The sequence below is a fragment of the Leopardus geoffroyi genome, chromosome B3 (assembly GCF_018350155.1).
Source record: "Leopardus geoffroyi isolate Oge1 chromosome B3, O.geoffroyi_Oge1_pat1.0, whole genome shotgun sequence".
NCBI classification, from domain to species: domain Eukaryota; kingdom Metazoa; phylum Chordata; class Mammalia; order Carnivora; family Felidae; genus Leopardus; species Leopardus geoffroyi.
In genome coordinates, this window is record NC_059337.1 from 110362738 (window position 1) to 110376902 (window position 14165).

Sequence of the window (14165 nt, forward strand, 5' to 3'; positions counted from 1 at the left end):
CGGCCCCATCTGTCTCTAGCTTTGAGTGTGGGATGGGTCTCTTCCTTTGCTTGTACGGTGCCTTCTACATACATTCCTTCGAGGATCTCACTCAATATTATGTTCATTTGTCATCCCCAGGAGATTGAATTCCTTGAGAGCAGGAACTAGCACATATAAACAGTTGCTGAGTAAATGCATGAAAGAAGGAATAAACAAAATATGGCAGTTTCAGCTAGCTCAATGAGACATCAAAATGTTTTGGTGGCTCTTCACAGAACCCCTTGGATTCAAATCTTCATTCCATCATTTATTAGCTATGTGTCCATAGACAGCTGTATGTGACATTTTTTTTTAAATGTTTATTTTTGAGACAGAGGGAGACAGAGCATGAACAGGGGAGGGTCAGAGAGAGGGAGACACAGAATCTGAAACAGGCTCCAGGCTCTGAGCGGTCAGCACAGAGCCCGACGTGGGGCTCGAACTCACCGCGAGATCATGACCTGAGCCGAAGTCGGCCGCCCAACCGACTGAGCCAGGCGCCCCTTGTTTTGGTTTTTCAAATATGGGGGTAATTAGACTACCCAACCCTTACAGGTGTTACAGACTAAATGAGGCTGTATGTGCAAAGTGCTTAGAACAGTGCCTGTATATGTTAAGTGCTATGTAAGTGTTTGCTACTATTGTTATTAACCCCCCCTTAAGAAAATAGTCCTGGCGGGGAATAGTGGATGCCCTTAGGAAAGTCATTCTAGAATTCAGTTTTTCTCCTGTCATCATGAAGTGCTTTGTCTTCACTTGGGGTTCAGGAGCCGTTGGGTATGGGAAGGGGTAGTAGTTGTCTCGTTACGTCAAAAGTGGAGAACATTGGTACCTTCGTCAGTTGTCAGGCTGCACGGGCTCACTTGAGCTGGCAAACAGCTTTTCATTTTGGTTAGGAGCATATCGGCGAAGTATTGTAGCACCGTTAACTCAAGCGGTCTCTGATTCATCTTAATGCCGAGGGTAAAACAAATTAGCTGTTAATTGACAAGGATAGTTTATTCGGTGCGTAAAATCTTTAACAACAGTGATCCGTGGGAGAGATAATAAGGGAATTTTGGATGATAAACAGGAGTGGGGAAGATGCAATTGAACGTTGTTGGGTTTTTGGGGTTTTTTTTTTTTTTTTGGCAATTTCTAAGATTTTATTAAAATGGGTTTTTTTTAAGTTTATTTTGAGAGAGAAAGAGAGAGAGCGCCAGCGCGTAAGTGCAGAAGGGAGAAAGTGCAAAGAGAGAGAATCCCAAGCAGCCTCTGCACTGTCAGTGCAGAACGCACACCTGGCCCCATCTCATGAACCGTGAGATCATGACCTGAGCTGAAATCAAGAGTCAGACCCTTAACCAACTGAGCCACACAGGCGCCCCATTAACATGAGTTTTTAAATATCTTTTAACGTTTATTTATTTTTGAGAGACAGACAAAGAGAGAGACAGAATGTGAGCAGAGGAGGGGCAGAGAGAGAGGAAGTCACAGAGTCTGAAGCAGGCTCCAGGCTCGAGCTGTCAGCACAGGGCCCGACGTAGGGGGTCGAACTCATAAACTATGAGATCATAACCCGAGCCGAAGTAGGATGTCTAACTGACTGAGCCACCCAGGCGCCCTTAACATAAGTTTTTAAAAACAAGCATCCACACCAATGTGGGAGTAAGGATGGGAGAAGAGCGCAGGGCAGGGCAGGGCAGAGCAAGACAGGGGGAAGGAATTGTGCTCTATTGATACTAAAGCTCCAGGTTCATCCTACCGTGGATTTCTTATTCCCCAGAGACACGTGGTCCTTAAAAATTGTGTACCACTTCTTCAGGATGATCTTGTTACAATGGGTGCCATTTTGGGCTGTGATCAGCTTCTTAAGGTCCCTGATGGATGTTATCAGTGTAGCGGGGACCTTCTTCCCTAGCTGGTCATTACAAACAACCCTGACCATCCTGTCTGGAGCTGGAAACTCCTGGCACCCGCCGATGCCACAGCCTCCTTGCCCTGGAGCCAAAAGATTTTTGAAGACTGTCTGTTGCATTGACTGATTTTTCAAAATCGAATGATTTTTATTCTTTGTGTAAAGTGATCTGTTGGATATGATTGATTTTATCTAGCTGTTGGCCTCAGGTATATTCATTTTTGGTTGTCTCCTTCCCAATATCTTATTATAAAGAATTTCTAATATACGCGAATGGAAAAGGATTTTACAGTGAACATCTTTGATATGCTGAACACATAGATTCGACCACTAATGTTTTGCTCTACTTGCCTGATCAGGTATCTGTGTATTTACGCATTTTTCTATCCATTCCCTAATACATTTTATATTTTTATATATTTGGTCAGGTTTATTTGATAAGAAAGTCATCTTTATGGGAAAAGTCAAGTTTTTCAGCCCCTAAGATGCTAATAGTGCCATATACATACCCGAAACAATAAAGAATTGCACAGTTAGAATTCCTCTTACTGGCAGGATTCTTTAAGGATCAGAGTGGGGATAGAGAAAGAAATGTGTGGAAAAGTAAGTACTTGGGAAAATAATTCAATATAATAGGTAGCTTCATCAAAACATTCTTTTTCATATAGTTTATTTTTTAGTTTCACTTTGCAAGCTCAAGCTCAGTTGTTATTGTTTCCAGTAAATGGCAACATTTACGGAGCAGAAGAGGAACTAAAACTTTATAGACTTTAATAACTTTATGAAAAACTTTATAAACTTTATAAAAAGTTATAAAGAAAATTCTTGCAGGTTCAAGTTCACAATAAAGTACACACAAGCACCTAAGATGTCCGTTTGCGTCAACTTTCCGTCCCCTAAACAAGTTCCGGAATCTAATTGGGTAGCTTTTCTTTTCCCCACTGGTATAGAATCCACCCTGCTAGCTCTTTGGGAGTCCTGCCAGCAACTCGAATAGGTCACAGGGCAAAATCTTGATTATGATTCAAAAAAGAAGGCGTAGTCTTCTTTTCCTCATGAACTAAGGAAACACTCACTAGAAAACTGCTTCTTGTGGGAGGGCAGCTTTCGTTTGCTGTTGCTTTCGGGGGGTCATGTCTATTCGAGATGCAGGGTTGCAGAGTCACTAATGAGCATTTATCCCTTTTACTTTTAGTTCACTTCTTTAACTGAGATGGACATGATATAATCTCCAGTGAGTCAAAGGATGGCGTCTAGTCCTGTGCTTCCCACCGAGGATGAACAGGTTTCCTTGGGCATTGATGGTCGCCATATTACACTGCAAGGTAATTACGGTTGGGTGGGGTAACACCCATGGCAACTGTGGAAACCTTACCCTCATCTGTCTCAAATCCTTCTGCTTTCTGCCTTTCTTCAGTATTTTTCCAATTGTACAACCTTGCAGTATGTGTACATGTCTTTACTGCTACCTCAGCAGTCTAAGAGAGTAAGAAATATCTGGAAGGAATTGGGTATCTTGGTTTCTCATTCTTGAGTATATGCATTTCATTTGTAGTGAAAATAGTTAACCATGGTTTGCTTGGAATTGTTTGCACTCATTTAACATCTTTTTTGCATAGCCTCTTTTAAATGTACATCCTTATTTTCTCCAAATAGAAAAGAATAGTAGTAGTATTATAAGTGAATGACCTTTCAATCATATGAATCGTGTGTGCATTTATGCAGACCCAGTACTGACTGTGTTTTTTTTAGTGCTTCTTGTGGAGTCTGGCAATATTTGTTTTGCACTTTGAAAATTCATTAGACTTTTCACCCTTGTTGATAAAACAAATCTTGGAGCTGAGTGAAGTTAGCTAGTGTAGAAGAAATAAAGCTATGGTAAGCCTTTGAAAATATTTATGAGACTATGTTATTTTAAAGTAATCTTTAAGATTATGTAGGGCATTATACAAAATTCTTCGAATGTTACTTAAAAGCCATAGATTTTGAGTCATTTTATTTTGTGCTTTATTATTATTTTTTTAAATGTTTAATGTTTATTCATTTTTGAGAGAGAGACAGAGTGAGCGGACGAAGGGCAGAGAGAGAGGGGGACACAGAATCTGAAGCAGGCTCCAAGCTCTGAGCTGTCAGCACAGAGCCCGATGCGTGGCTTGAACTCACAGACTGTGAAATCATGACCTGAGCTGAAGTAGGACGCTTAACTGACTGAGCCACCCGGGCCCCCTGTACTTTATTTTTTATTGAGGTATAATTGACCTACAACATCATATTAGTTTCAGGTGTACAACATAATGATTTGATATTTATGTGTACTGTGAAATCATCACCACAGTAAGTTTGGTTAATATCATATATAATTACAGATTTTTTTTTTCTTATCATGAGAACTGTTTAGATTTGCTCTCTTAGCAATTTTCTTTCCTTTTCTATTTTAATGTTTTTATTTTTGAGAGAGAGAGAGAGAGAGAGAGAGCACGAGCAGGGGAGGGGCAGAGAGAGAGAGAGAGGGAGGCACAGAATCTGAAGCAGGCTCCAAGCTCTGAGCTGTCAGCACAGAGCCCGATGTGCGGCTTGAATCCATGAACCGCAAGATCATGACCTGAGCCGAAGTCAGATGCCCAACTGACTGAGCCACCCAGGCACCCCTCTCTTAGCGATTTTCAAATATACTATATGGTATTATTAACTATAGCTGCTCGCTGTACATTACTTCTATTTGAGTCATTCGTGACTCCCCAAATGACTTTCTGATATTTTATTTTTAATTAGAAAAACATGATTTGAATGATTAGCTTCTTGATTTGGGGGTCAGATGCCTATTGCACTAGACTGTGCCTATATGTATCAGGCTTTTATTTTTATTTATTTTTATTTATTTTTTTTTAACATTTATTTATTTTTGAGACAGAGAGAGACAGAGCATGAACAGGGGAGGGGCAGAGAGAGAGGGAGACACAGAATCTGAAACAGGCTCCAGGCTCTGAGCGGTCAGCACAGAGCCTGACGCGGGGCTCGAACTCGCATACCGCGAGATCGTGACCTGAGCCGAAGTCGGACGCCCAACCGACTGAGCCACCCAGGCACCCCTGTATCAGCCTTTTAAAAATAACTGTAATGTAATTTGTGTAGGCTAAGAAACATAATATGTTGAGGTAGTACTTGAGGTAAGAATTGTAAAGGTTTTCAGTAAGTATATTTTTTATAGTGTCATACAATATCCATAAGTAGCTGGAATAAGTGTGTGGGGGGGCTGGGTAGAATAGATGATGGGGATTAAAGATCGTACTTGTGATGAGCACTGGGTGATGTACAGAACTATTGAACCACTGTATGACACTGTATGTTAACTACGCTGGAATTTTAAGTTAAATTAAAAAAATTTCATTCGGGGCACCTGGGTGGCTCAGTCGGTTAAGCGTCCGACTTCAGCTCAGGTCATGATCTCACGGTCTGTGAGTTCAAGCCCCGCGTTGGGCTCTGTGCTGATGGCTCAGAGCCTGGAGCCTGCTTCAGATTCTGTGTGTCTCCCTCTCTCTCTGCCCCTCCCCTGCTCATGCTCTGTCCCCCTCTGTCTCAGAAATAAATAAAAACATTTAAAAAAAAAAATTTCATTCAACTGGAAAAAAAAAAAAAAAGCCCTGATGTTTTCGTGTTTTTCTCTGAAGTTTTGGTGGCACGTGAGTAGGAGCTCATGTAGCCTGAAACATATCAGGAAGAGAGTGCATCACTAAATAGTAACAAAAATTTAATTTCTGTTTCTAGCTCTGGCACTTGCTAGTTCTTTGAACTTGGACAAAAGGCTTTATCTTTTTTGAATCTCAGTTTCCTCACACTTAAGATACGGATGGTGATGCCTGTGTTGCTTCTGTGTTTTGAAGGTGAACAATGATACATAACGCATTCAAAGGGCTTAGCTCAGTACCTGACACAGAGTATGAGTTTAATAAAGGCGTTGTAACTTCTTTTCATTTTTTATTTATTTTTTATTTTTAAAGTTTATTTATTTATTTTGAGGGGCGCCTGGGTAGCTCAGTCGGTTAAGCGTCCGACTTCGGCTCAGGTCATGATCTCGCAGTTTGTGGGTTCGAGCCCCGCATCGGGCTCTGTGCTGACAGCTCAGAGCCTGGAGCCTGTTTCATATTCTGTGTCTCCCTCTCTCTCTCTCTGACCCACCCCTGTTCATGCTCTGTCTCTCTCCGTCTCAAAAATCAATAAACATTAAAAAAAAAATTAAAAAAAAAGTTGATTTATTTATTTTGAGAGAGAGAGAGAGAGGCAGAGAAAGGGAGAGAGAATCCCAAGCAGGCTCCTACTGTCAGTGCGGCGCCTGACATGGGACTCGAACTCACGAACTGTGAGATCATGCCCTGAGCTGAGATCGAGAGTTGGATGCTTGACCGACTAAGCCCCCCAGGTGCCCCTGTAACTTCTTTTTATATATTTACAGTCAAAATCTTTGTCCCCAAAGATTTCTTGTCTATGAGCACACAGCTAGAATAGAAACTGCTTAGTGTATAGAAAAAAATTATAAACCAGAGTCTGGTTTTTACTGGTTTTTGTTTTTGTTTTGACATTTTTCTATTCAGTGGCTTCCCATCACATGTGGGATAGTCTAGACCTCTTGGTGTGGCACACAGGCTCTTCCAGTCTGGTGCTCCTTTCTCTCTGCCCTCGTCTCCCATTTCACCCCCATAAGCACCCTGTGCTCCGGCTGTATGGCTGCCTGAGGGTCTGTACTCCCCCTGCCTGTGTGCTTTCGTGCAGGCTGTCCTGCTGTAACCCCCCCTCTCCTCTTCCTGCTGGAAGCAATCCAGCTCACCTATCCCTCGTGGATCCCTCATCCATCCCCAAATCAGCTGGACTCAGCCTCCTCCTTAGCCGTGCTCTCTCTTTGGCTGAGATTCGCACTTCCTCCTCTGTTCTCCCACAGTACTTATTTTGGCACTGATAGTATTACAATGATTATATCTCATAATGTTTTCTTCCCCACTGCAGTGCGTTCTAAGACTTCTATATCATAGGCTGTAGCATGCACAGCACTCTTGTGCACATTCAGTCCTCACAACCACGTTGTGAGGTAGATGTTTTTATCTTCAAGGTACAGAGAGGATCGCTGTGGCTCAGGGAGATCGAATTACTTTCCCAGAGTCACACAGTGAGAGGCAGAGCTGGGCCTTGACCTAGAGGATTGTTTTCTTTCTACTGCACCACACACCCCCTCGCATGTCAACACGTGTAGACATATTTGAAAGAAGGAATTTCCCTAACATTCTCTTTGGAAAATCTACTTAAATCTTAACCTTATTCTAGTTAATCCATAATAAACTTACACATCCAGAATATGGGTGGGCATCTTCAAGTAACATTAATGATCTCAGGTTCTCAAATAACTCAAAATAATTAACAAGTTACTAAGAATCGAGTGGTTTCTCATAGCATGTTTTGAATTATACTAGGCTAATAAAGTCTGCTTTGCAATAAGAGATAAATATGGGCTGTTTGGCAATGGGAATGTAATATACATGCACTGCCAGTGTGAATGATTTTTCTTTATGATCCATTTAGGGGAACGTAGTACTAGATGCATTGCTCTGTAGGGGGAAAGGAGGAAAGCCAATACTGTAATGTAATCAGATTTATACTGGGCAAGGGGTGCTCACATTAGCGAGGTACACTCAGGGATATCAACCGAGAGGTTCCCGTGACTGTAGAATGAAAGCTTAACTGTGACATGAATACATTTCTCAACGGTTAAGTTCTACATTATTATTAGTAGGTTTATAGTTCTTCTGGCTGAAGTTCTTTGAGTTGAAAGAAAGAAACAAAGAAAGAAAGAGGGAGAAAGGAAGGAAGGAAGGGTGAAGGGAGGGGAGGGAAGAAGGAACTTTTATGTATTTCTTTTTTTTTTATTCTTTTTTTTGGGTAATTTTTGTAATTCTATTTTTTTTTTTTTCCAACATTTATTTATTTTTGGGACAGAGAGAGACAGAGCATGAACGGGGGAAGGGCAGAGAGAGAGGGAGACACAGAATCAGAAACAGGCTCCAGGCTCCGAGCCATCAGCCCAGAGCCTGACGCGGGGCTCGAACTCACGGACCGCGAGATCGTGACCTGGCTGAAGTCGGACGCTTAACCGACTGCGCCACCCAGGCGCCCCTGTAATTCTATTTTTTTAATTTACATCTAAATTAGTTAGCATATACTGCAACAATGATTTCAGCAGTAGATTCCTTAATGCCCCTTACCCATTTAGCCCATCCCCCCTCCCACAACCCTTCCAGTAACCCTCTGTTTGTTCTCCATATTTAAGAGTCTCTTCTGTTTTGTCCCCCTCCCTGTTTTTATATTATTTTTGCTTCCCTTCCCTTGTGTTCATCTGTTCTGTGTCTTAAAGTCCTCATATGAGTGAAGTCATATGATATTTGTCTTTCTCTGACTAATTTCGCTTAGCATACTACCCTCTAGTTCCATCCACATAGCTGCAAATGGCAAGATTTCATTCTTTTTGATTGCTGAGTGATACTCCATTGTATATATATTCCACATCTTCTTTATCCATTCATCCATCAATGGGCATTTGGGCTCTTTCCATACTTTGGCTATTGTTGATAGTGCTGCTATAAACATTGGGGCTTTTATATATTTCTAAAGATAACTTTGGTTTCAAAGCAGAATTATTAGCTATTTAGACAAAAAATCAACAGATGATTTTATGTACCTTAGTTAACTATGACTGAATGGCAAGCTGTTGACAACAGTCTTAAAAGTATTTGGCTTTGTACATTATGTTATCAGACTTGTATTTCACAAAATTCATGTGTGCGTAATGATCCTTGGAGTAATGTGAGAAAAGAGATTTTATGTAATATGAGAAGCTCAGGGCCACTGCTCATAAGGAAGTTTTTTTCTTCTAATTTCAGAACATTTTTTAGAGACAGAGACCTACTTAACTTACAATGCCTGCTTTACTTTAGCCAAACGTATCTCAGATGAGACAATTATACCCTGACTTAGAGTAATCAGCTTGAGAAAAAATTAAGTAAGATGTCTGTGTTGAAATGTAGTAACTCATTGTAGATAGGCTATGAAAACATATTTCCCACGTGTGCAGGGCCTGCAATGAATCAGGCCCAGGAAATGAGGCAGTGCTTTGCTGAAACTCATAGAGCAGGACAACAAACAAGCAACTTCATCTTTCTTTTTGTTCATCTTTCGTGTGATGTTTGAGTAAATGTCCTCATGAAGGCCCTTTTTGTGGGGAGATATTTATGTTCTCTTAGTCTAATGAGGAGCATGATGTTGAAATGGATTGTTGGGAAGGGAAAGAAATGCCGTTTGTGAATGTGAATTTGAGCAGATTAATGTAAAATGGAATTTATTTTAGGCTAGTGCATTTTGTACTACGTTGGATGGTCCACATTTTAAATAAAATGATATGTGAAAGTTGAGGCTATGAAAATAATAAATAAACAGCTATCTTTAAAAATTATTTGCTTTACCAAGATGTCTGTTACAGAATTTCTTTAAATTTTTTCACTGGTTTTCTTATCTGGCAAAATAACAGGTGCTTCCTTTCCTTTTATCCTAAGAAAATACTAAATATATATTTTGTATGAAGAGCTGTGCCAAGCTCTTCAGGTGGGAAAGGTGTGCTTGGGGAATAAATCTTTGGAGTACTGGATAGATATGATTATGGAAGCAATAAGGGGTAAGTTGGATGAGTATCACAGAATTTTCAAGTTGGAAGGGACTTTCTTTGTTCTTCATTTAATTTGAGACCAAAGTAGGAATTTCTTTAGTAGTATTTCTGAGATTGAGATCCCTAAGGGGGCTGAATTCAAACCCAAGAAGTTTGGGGATTTTGTCTTTAGGCTGTGAGTGGCTATTGAGTCTTGAGGGTGAGAGTACATGGCTGGAGGTCAAAGTGTACTTTAGGAGATCAATCTGGCTTGGGGTGTAGGAAGACTTGAAAGGAGCCAGAAAGTGGAGCTGGGGAAACCAGTTAGAAAGGTTTGCAAATAGCTGGGTGTTGGGTAACGTTTGCCTGGATTAGAATTAAATAGTGAATATGAAAGTATGGGACGGGTGTGAACACCATCGAGGTGAAACGCTCAGCAGGGTTCTGAAACTACTGAATCTGGATAATAATAGAGCGGCTCCAAGGTCTAGAAGCTGAGCTGATTGGGGTAATAGTGGTAGCAGCTATAATGTCCACGTTATTAACTCTCTTTTTATTTAGTGTGTTTTCATTAAGTATTTAATAGCAACAGATAATAAGGCCGTATATCGATGTACTTACAGTAAATTGTAGATATAATATGCTGTTCACAAAGAAACTCTTCTCTTGAGAACTTCATGTCATGGGAAGTACAGCACAGGTAGAAGGCCCATTTAAAAGTCAAATTAATCATGAGTGAATTGCGAGCCTACGATGACTCACCTCGTGATATTTTAAGCAGCAGCGATGGTAATCTTGAACTATTTTGGAAATTTTCTTTATATGTTTCAGATTTCAGTTACTTCTTTATAACACGTGAATATAATTTGTGGACCATAAGAGGGCGTGATACATTTCTGTAACAAGAGCAAATTACTTTGCTTTTGAAAACAACGTAGGCCAATGCTTTAGGAAAATGGCATTTGAATACAGAATGTTATCATTAATTAGACAAAGAACTAGGAAGGAGCGTGTGTTCTATTACCTTTGCCACCACACGAGGAGTTAACTTTCACGCAGTCCTGCCAAAATGCTGGTGAATGGTTAACCATCTGTGTGAAGCCGTGTAAAACTATGTTCAGCCCAGTTACTGTGTCATTTCAAACAGTGCTCGCACGTTTTGTTTAGTGTTATCTTCCAGATGATGTATTTTAAAAGATTAAAAAACCCTCTATGCCTTCTGGATAGACATTACTTGGTGGAGGGCTTGATAGGGAAACACGGGTCCCTGTAGTTAGGCTGTTACAACATCGAACTTTATTATTTACTGAGTATCCATCCAACGGAGGCTTTCATTTTATGGGATCTTTTTAGACATTATTCATGTTCAGTGGGTTAGATGACAAGCATAGTGATGTGATGTAATGTTTACTTTTATTCATCTGTTCAGTAAACACTGAGTGCTGACCACGTGTAGCAGGCTTGTTGTTACGGGGACAAAGGTTGAATAGATTGAGCGCCTTGAAGAAGCATGTGGTACACTGTGCTTCTCCTTGCTGGTATCACGTGAAAGAAAGCGACCTGGGATGCAGATTTCATCCTTCGCATGAAATGAGTTGAAGTCCTTAACTACACAGGGGCCTGCTCCTGATTTGGGTGTCCAACCGAAAATCCAACCACAATATGACTGAATATGCTGTCTCGAGTATCTCTTCCCATTTCAGTTGTAGGGAGGTGAAGAATGAGAGTGTGTTCTCTAGAATATTATTTGCAAAGTGAGTTATCTGTTCCGTTTGACTGTAAAAATCAAACATTTTGGTAGGAACTTCCCTGGAGTCAGGTGTCTCCTTGCTGAACTTCTTGTAATTTTTTTTTTAATGTTTGTTTGTTTATTTTTGAGAGAGAGCATGAGCATGAGGGGGAGAGGCAGAGAGGGAATCCCAAGCAAGCTCTGTGCTGACAGCACAGCCCCAACTTGGGGCTCGATCCCACGCGCCGTGAGATCATGACCTGAGCCGAAACCAAGAGTCGGATGCTCGACCCGCTAAGCCACCCAATCTCCTTTCTTGTGATTTTTTTTTTTTTTTTAATCCTTGAGTTCCCTCTCATCCTTGGGCATTGCCTGCTTTAATGAGCCTTCTGAGTTCCTCCAAGTGTGTGTTAGGTGCTCTGCGTAGGATGCTCTTGGCATCTTTATGGCCAAACGATGTTTCTGACATATTTTAGGCGCTCAGTAAACAACTGTTTGAGTTGGTCATGAATGAATGAATGAGTGGTCATTTCCAATATAAAAAAACACATGAAGTACCCTGAATTAGAAGAATTGCTCAGTGTTCAGGGAAATCAGCCAGAGAGGATGGAAATAATGGCTCTCTCTAGAGGGAGGCGTGTATATGGTGTTTGTGGGCTCCATAGTGTTTTAGTATTGTGTTTCTAAGAGAAATTCTGCTTACTTTATGATGGTGAGTGAATGAAACCATGTAAAGTCTGAGAAAGAGGAATGAGATTACTAAAAAAGCTTCTGAATGGGATTTCTACCCTTTTATAGCCAAGTCCCCAGTGTGGAATTTTGATGGAAATGGTGAATGAAGAGTAAGAAAAGTACACGCATTATCCGGCAGTAACTCTGTTTCTCTGACAAATTCAGACTGCTTAGTTATTAGGAATAAAAGCAAATCATCTCTGGGGTCTTTTTTTTTTTTTAGCAATTAGGTGATGGTTACACCCAGAGAAAATAATTAAATTATGGTTCTTCACTCGATATTAATGCTATTATACTTGTCCCAACACAAAAGTTTCTAGGAAGTTCCTGATATCATAGTAGCTGATGATCTCTTTTGCTCTATTTTCTTGGAAGATTATTAGTTTGATATTTTAAGGCTTTATAATCTTAAAATATTCCAGTTAAGTGGAAAATAAAACAGCTCTGCAAGCAGTGGTATTTGCACTATATAGTCTAAGACAAAAATAATTTTTTGCCTTGGATTGTGTATGTACAGTTTTGGCTTCTGGGAACTTTGGTTTTGTTTTTGCCAGGAGTGTGGGGATAAGCTTACTTTATTCTGGGTCAGTTACATTTTGAAAACTAGGGCAAGATAAATCCAGGGTCATTTAGAGTCCTGTTAAAGTAGGTTAACAAAGATCTCATTCATTCCTTATAGAAATCAGAATCCTTTTTAATTAGCCCCTTGGGAGATACAAGATTTTACTGAGCTTTTGTGTATGTGTATGTGTCGGGAGGGAGTGTAATTATTCAGAGCTTGAAGTAGTATATCAGGAAAAATAAAACTCAAAATAATTTCCCCTTGAAAATGGGGAAGTAAGAAGTCAGTATAAGAGATTAATTTATAACCATTTGGTGGGTTTAGTGTGTGATTTTACCCTCTAAAAATTAGAGGTTATTCTAAATGTGCCTCTTCAAGAGATTACTTCCCTCGTCTGATTTCAGTGTTGGTGATTACAATTTCTGTGATGGCTGTGTTTTTCTAAAACATTCACGGAAATTTTGGTAGAAGGTAACTGTGTTTGTTGTTCTCAATATGTATGAGAACTGAAGATTACTACCACCAGGTATTTTTAGAATCAGTTAAAAATAGTAGATAAAAGGATATGAATGATTTATCAGAGAAATGAAATGTTCAACGTTCTAAATGTGTATATTTTTGGAAGAGAGACATGGGATTCTGGGTAAATACTCTCTCCTGGTCATTGACTGTGCAGTGATGCGTGCTGAGTGAGCATAGAGAGAAGATGGCAGCAGAATGGCCACACACGCTTGCTCTCTGCCTTCCGGGGCGGGGCAGCACTCACTGGTCATGCCTTGGTCTTTTCTGTCTTTACTGCACAGGGTGTACCAATTGCATCAACAGCCAAATATTATAAGATGAAGGGCACTTGGCTCAAATCAGAACACAGTCTTTATCAAGTTTGAGTAATATTTAAGATCATTCCCGAACATTGGTATTGTTGGCCCTGTCTTCAGTTACGTAGGATTATTATGTAGTGGGAACGAGTTCTGCTGTGTGTCCCTGTCTGCCTCCGTCTGAACGTCTACTCGGCAGAACTTCTGGTGTGGTTTGATGTCTTCAAAACAAAATGTTTCAAAAGGATAGGTGAATTCACACTTAGCACTTTATCACACAGTTAGGTTTTTATGAGTGCAGGCAAATCTGTTCACTGACATGTTCATGCAGCATGTTTCCTGACACGCTACTCTGTTTCAAGCACTATTTTGGGTTAAGAGAAGACTGAGGTGAACAACTCCAACGAGCTTCATATGCGCATAGTGCTTGTATTTCAGTTAGAGAGACAAAGAGTAAATAATGGAAAATACCAACACGTGGTAGGTGCTATGAAGAGGATTAAAAATGGGTTTATGCGATGACTTCCTGGTGAAATGTTTAGGAAACTCAGAGAGGATGGAAATATGGATCTCGTCAGACATGAGGCAGTGAGGTATGTATATGGTGTTTGTGGGTTCAATAGTGTCTTAGTATTGTGTTTCTAGGAGAAATTCTGTTTGCTTTGTGATGGAGAGTGAATGAAACCGTGTAGAGTCTGAGGTGGTCAGTGAAGGTCTTTGAGGAG

General features: G+C 40.4%; 1 protein-coding gene and 1 pseudogene across 1 annotated transcript in view; one reads left to right on the forward strand and one right to left on the reverse strand.

Moving 5' to 3' along the window:
• SYNE2 (spectrin repeat containing nuclear envelope protein 2) overlaps nucleotides 1–14165 on the forward strand; it is a 349558-nt gene that overhangs the window by 53505 nt on the left and 281888 nt on the right. Inside the window, 1 exon segment of the mRNA XM_045451206.1 lies at nucleotides 3114–3243. Coding sequence (XP_045307162.1) covers nucleotides 3165–3243 — 79 coding nt within the window. The 5' untranslated portion in view covers nucleotides 3114–3164.
• Nucleotides 1734–3102, reverse strand: LOC123583976 (annotated as a pseudogene).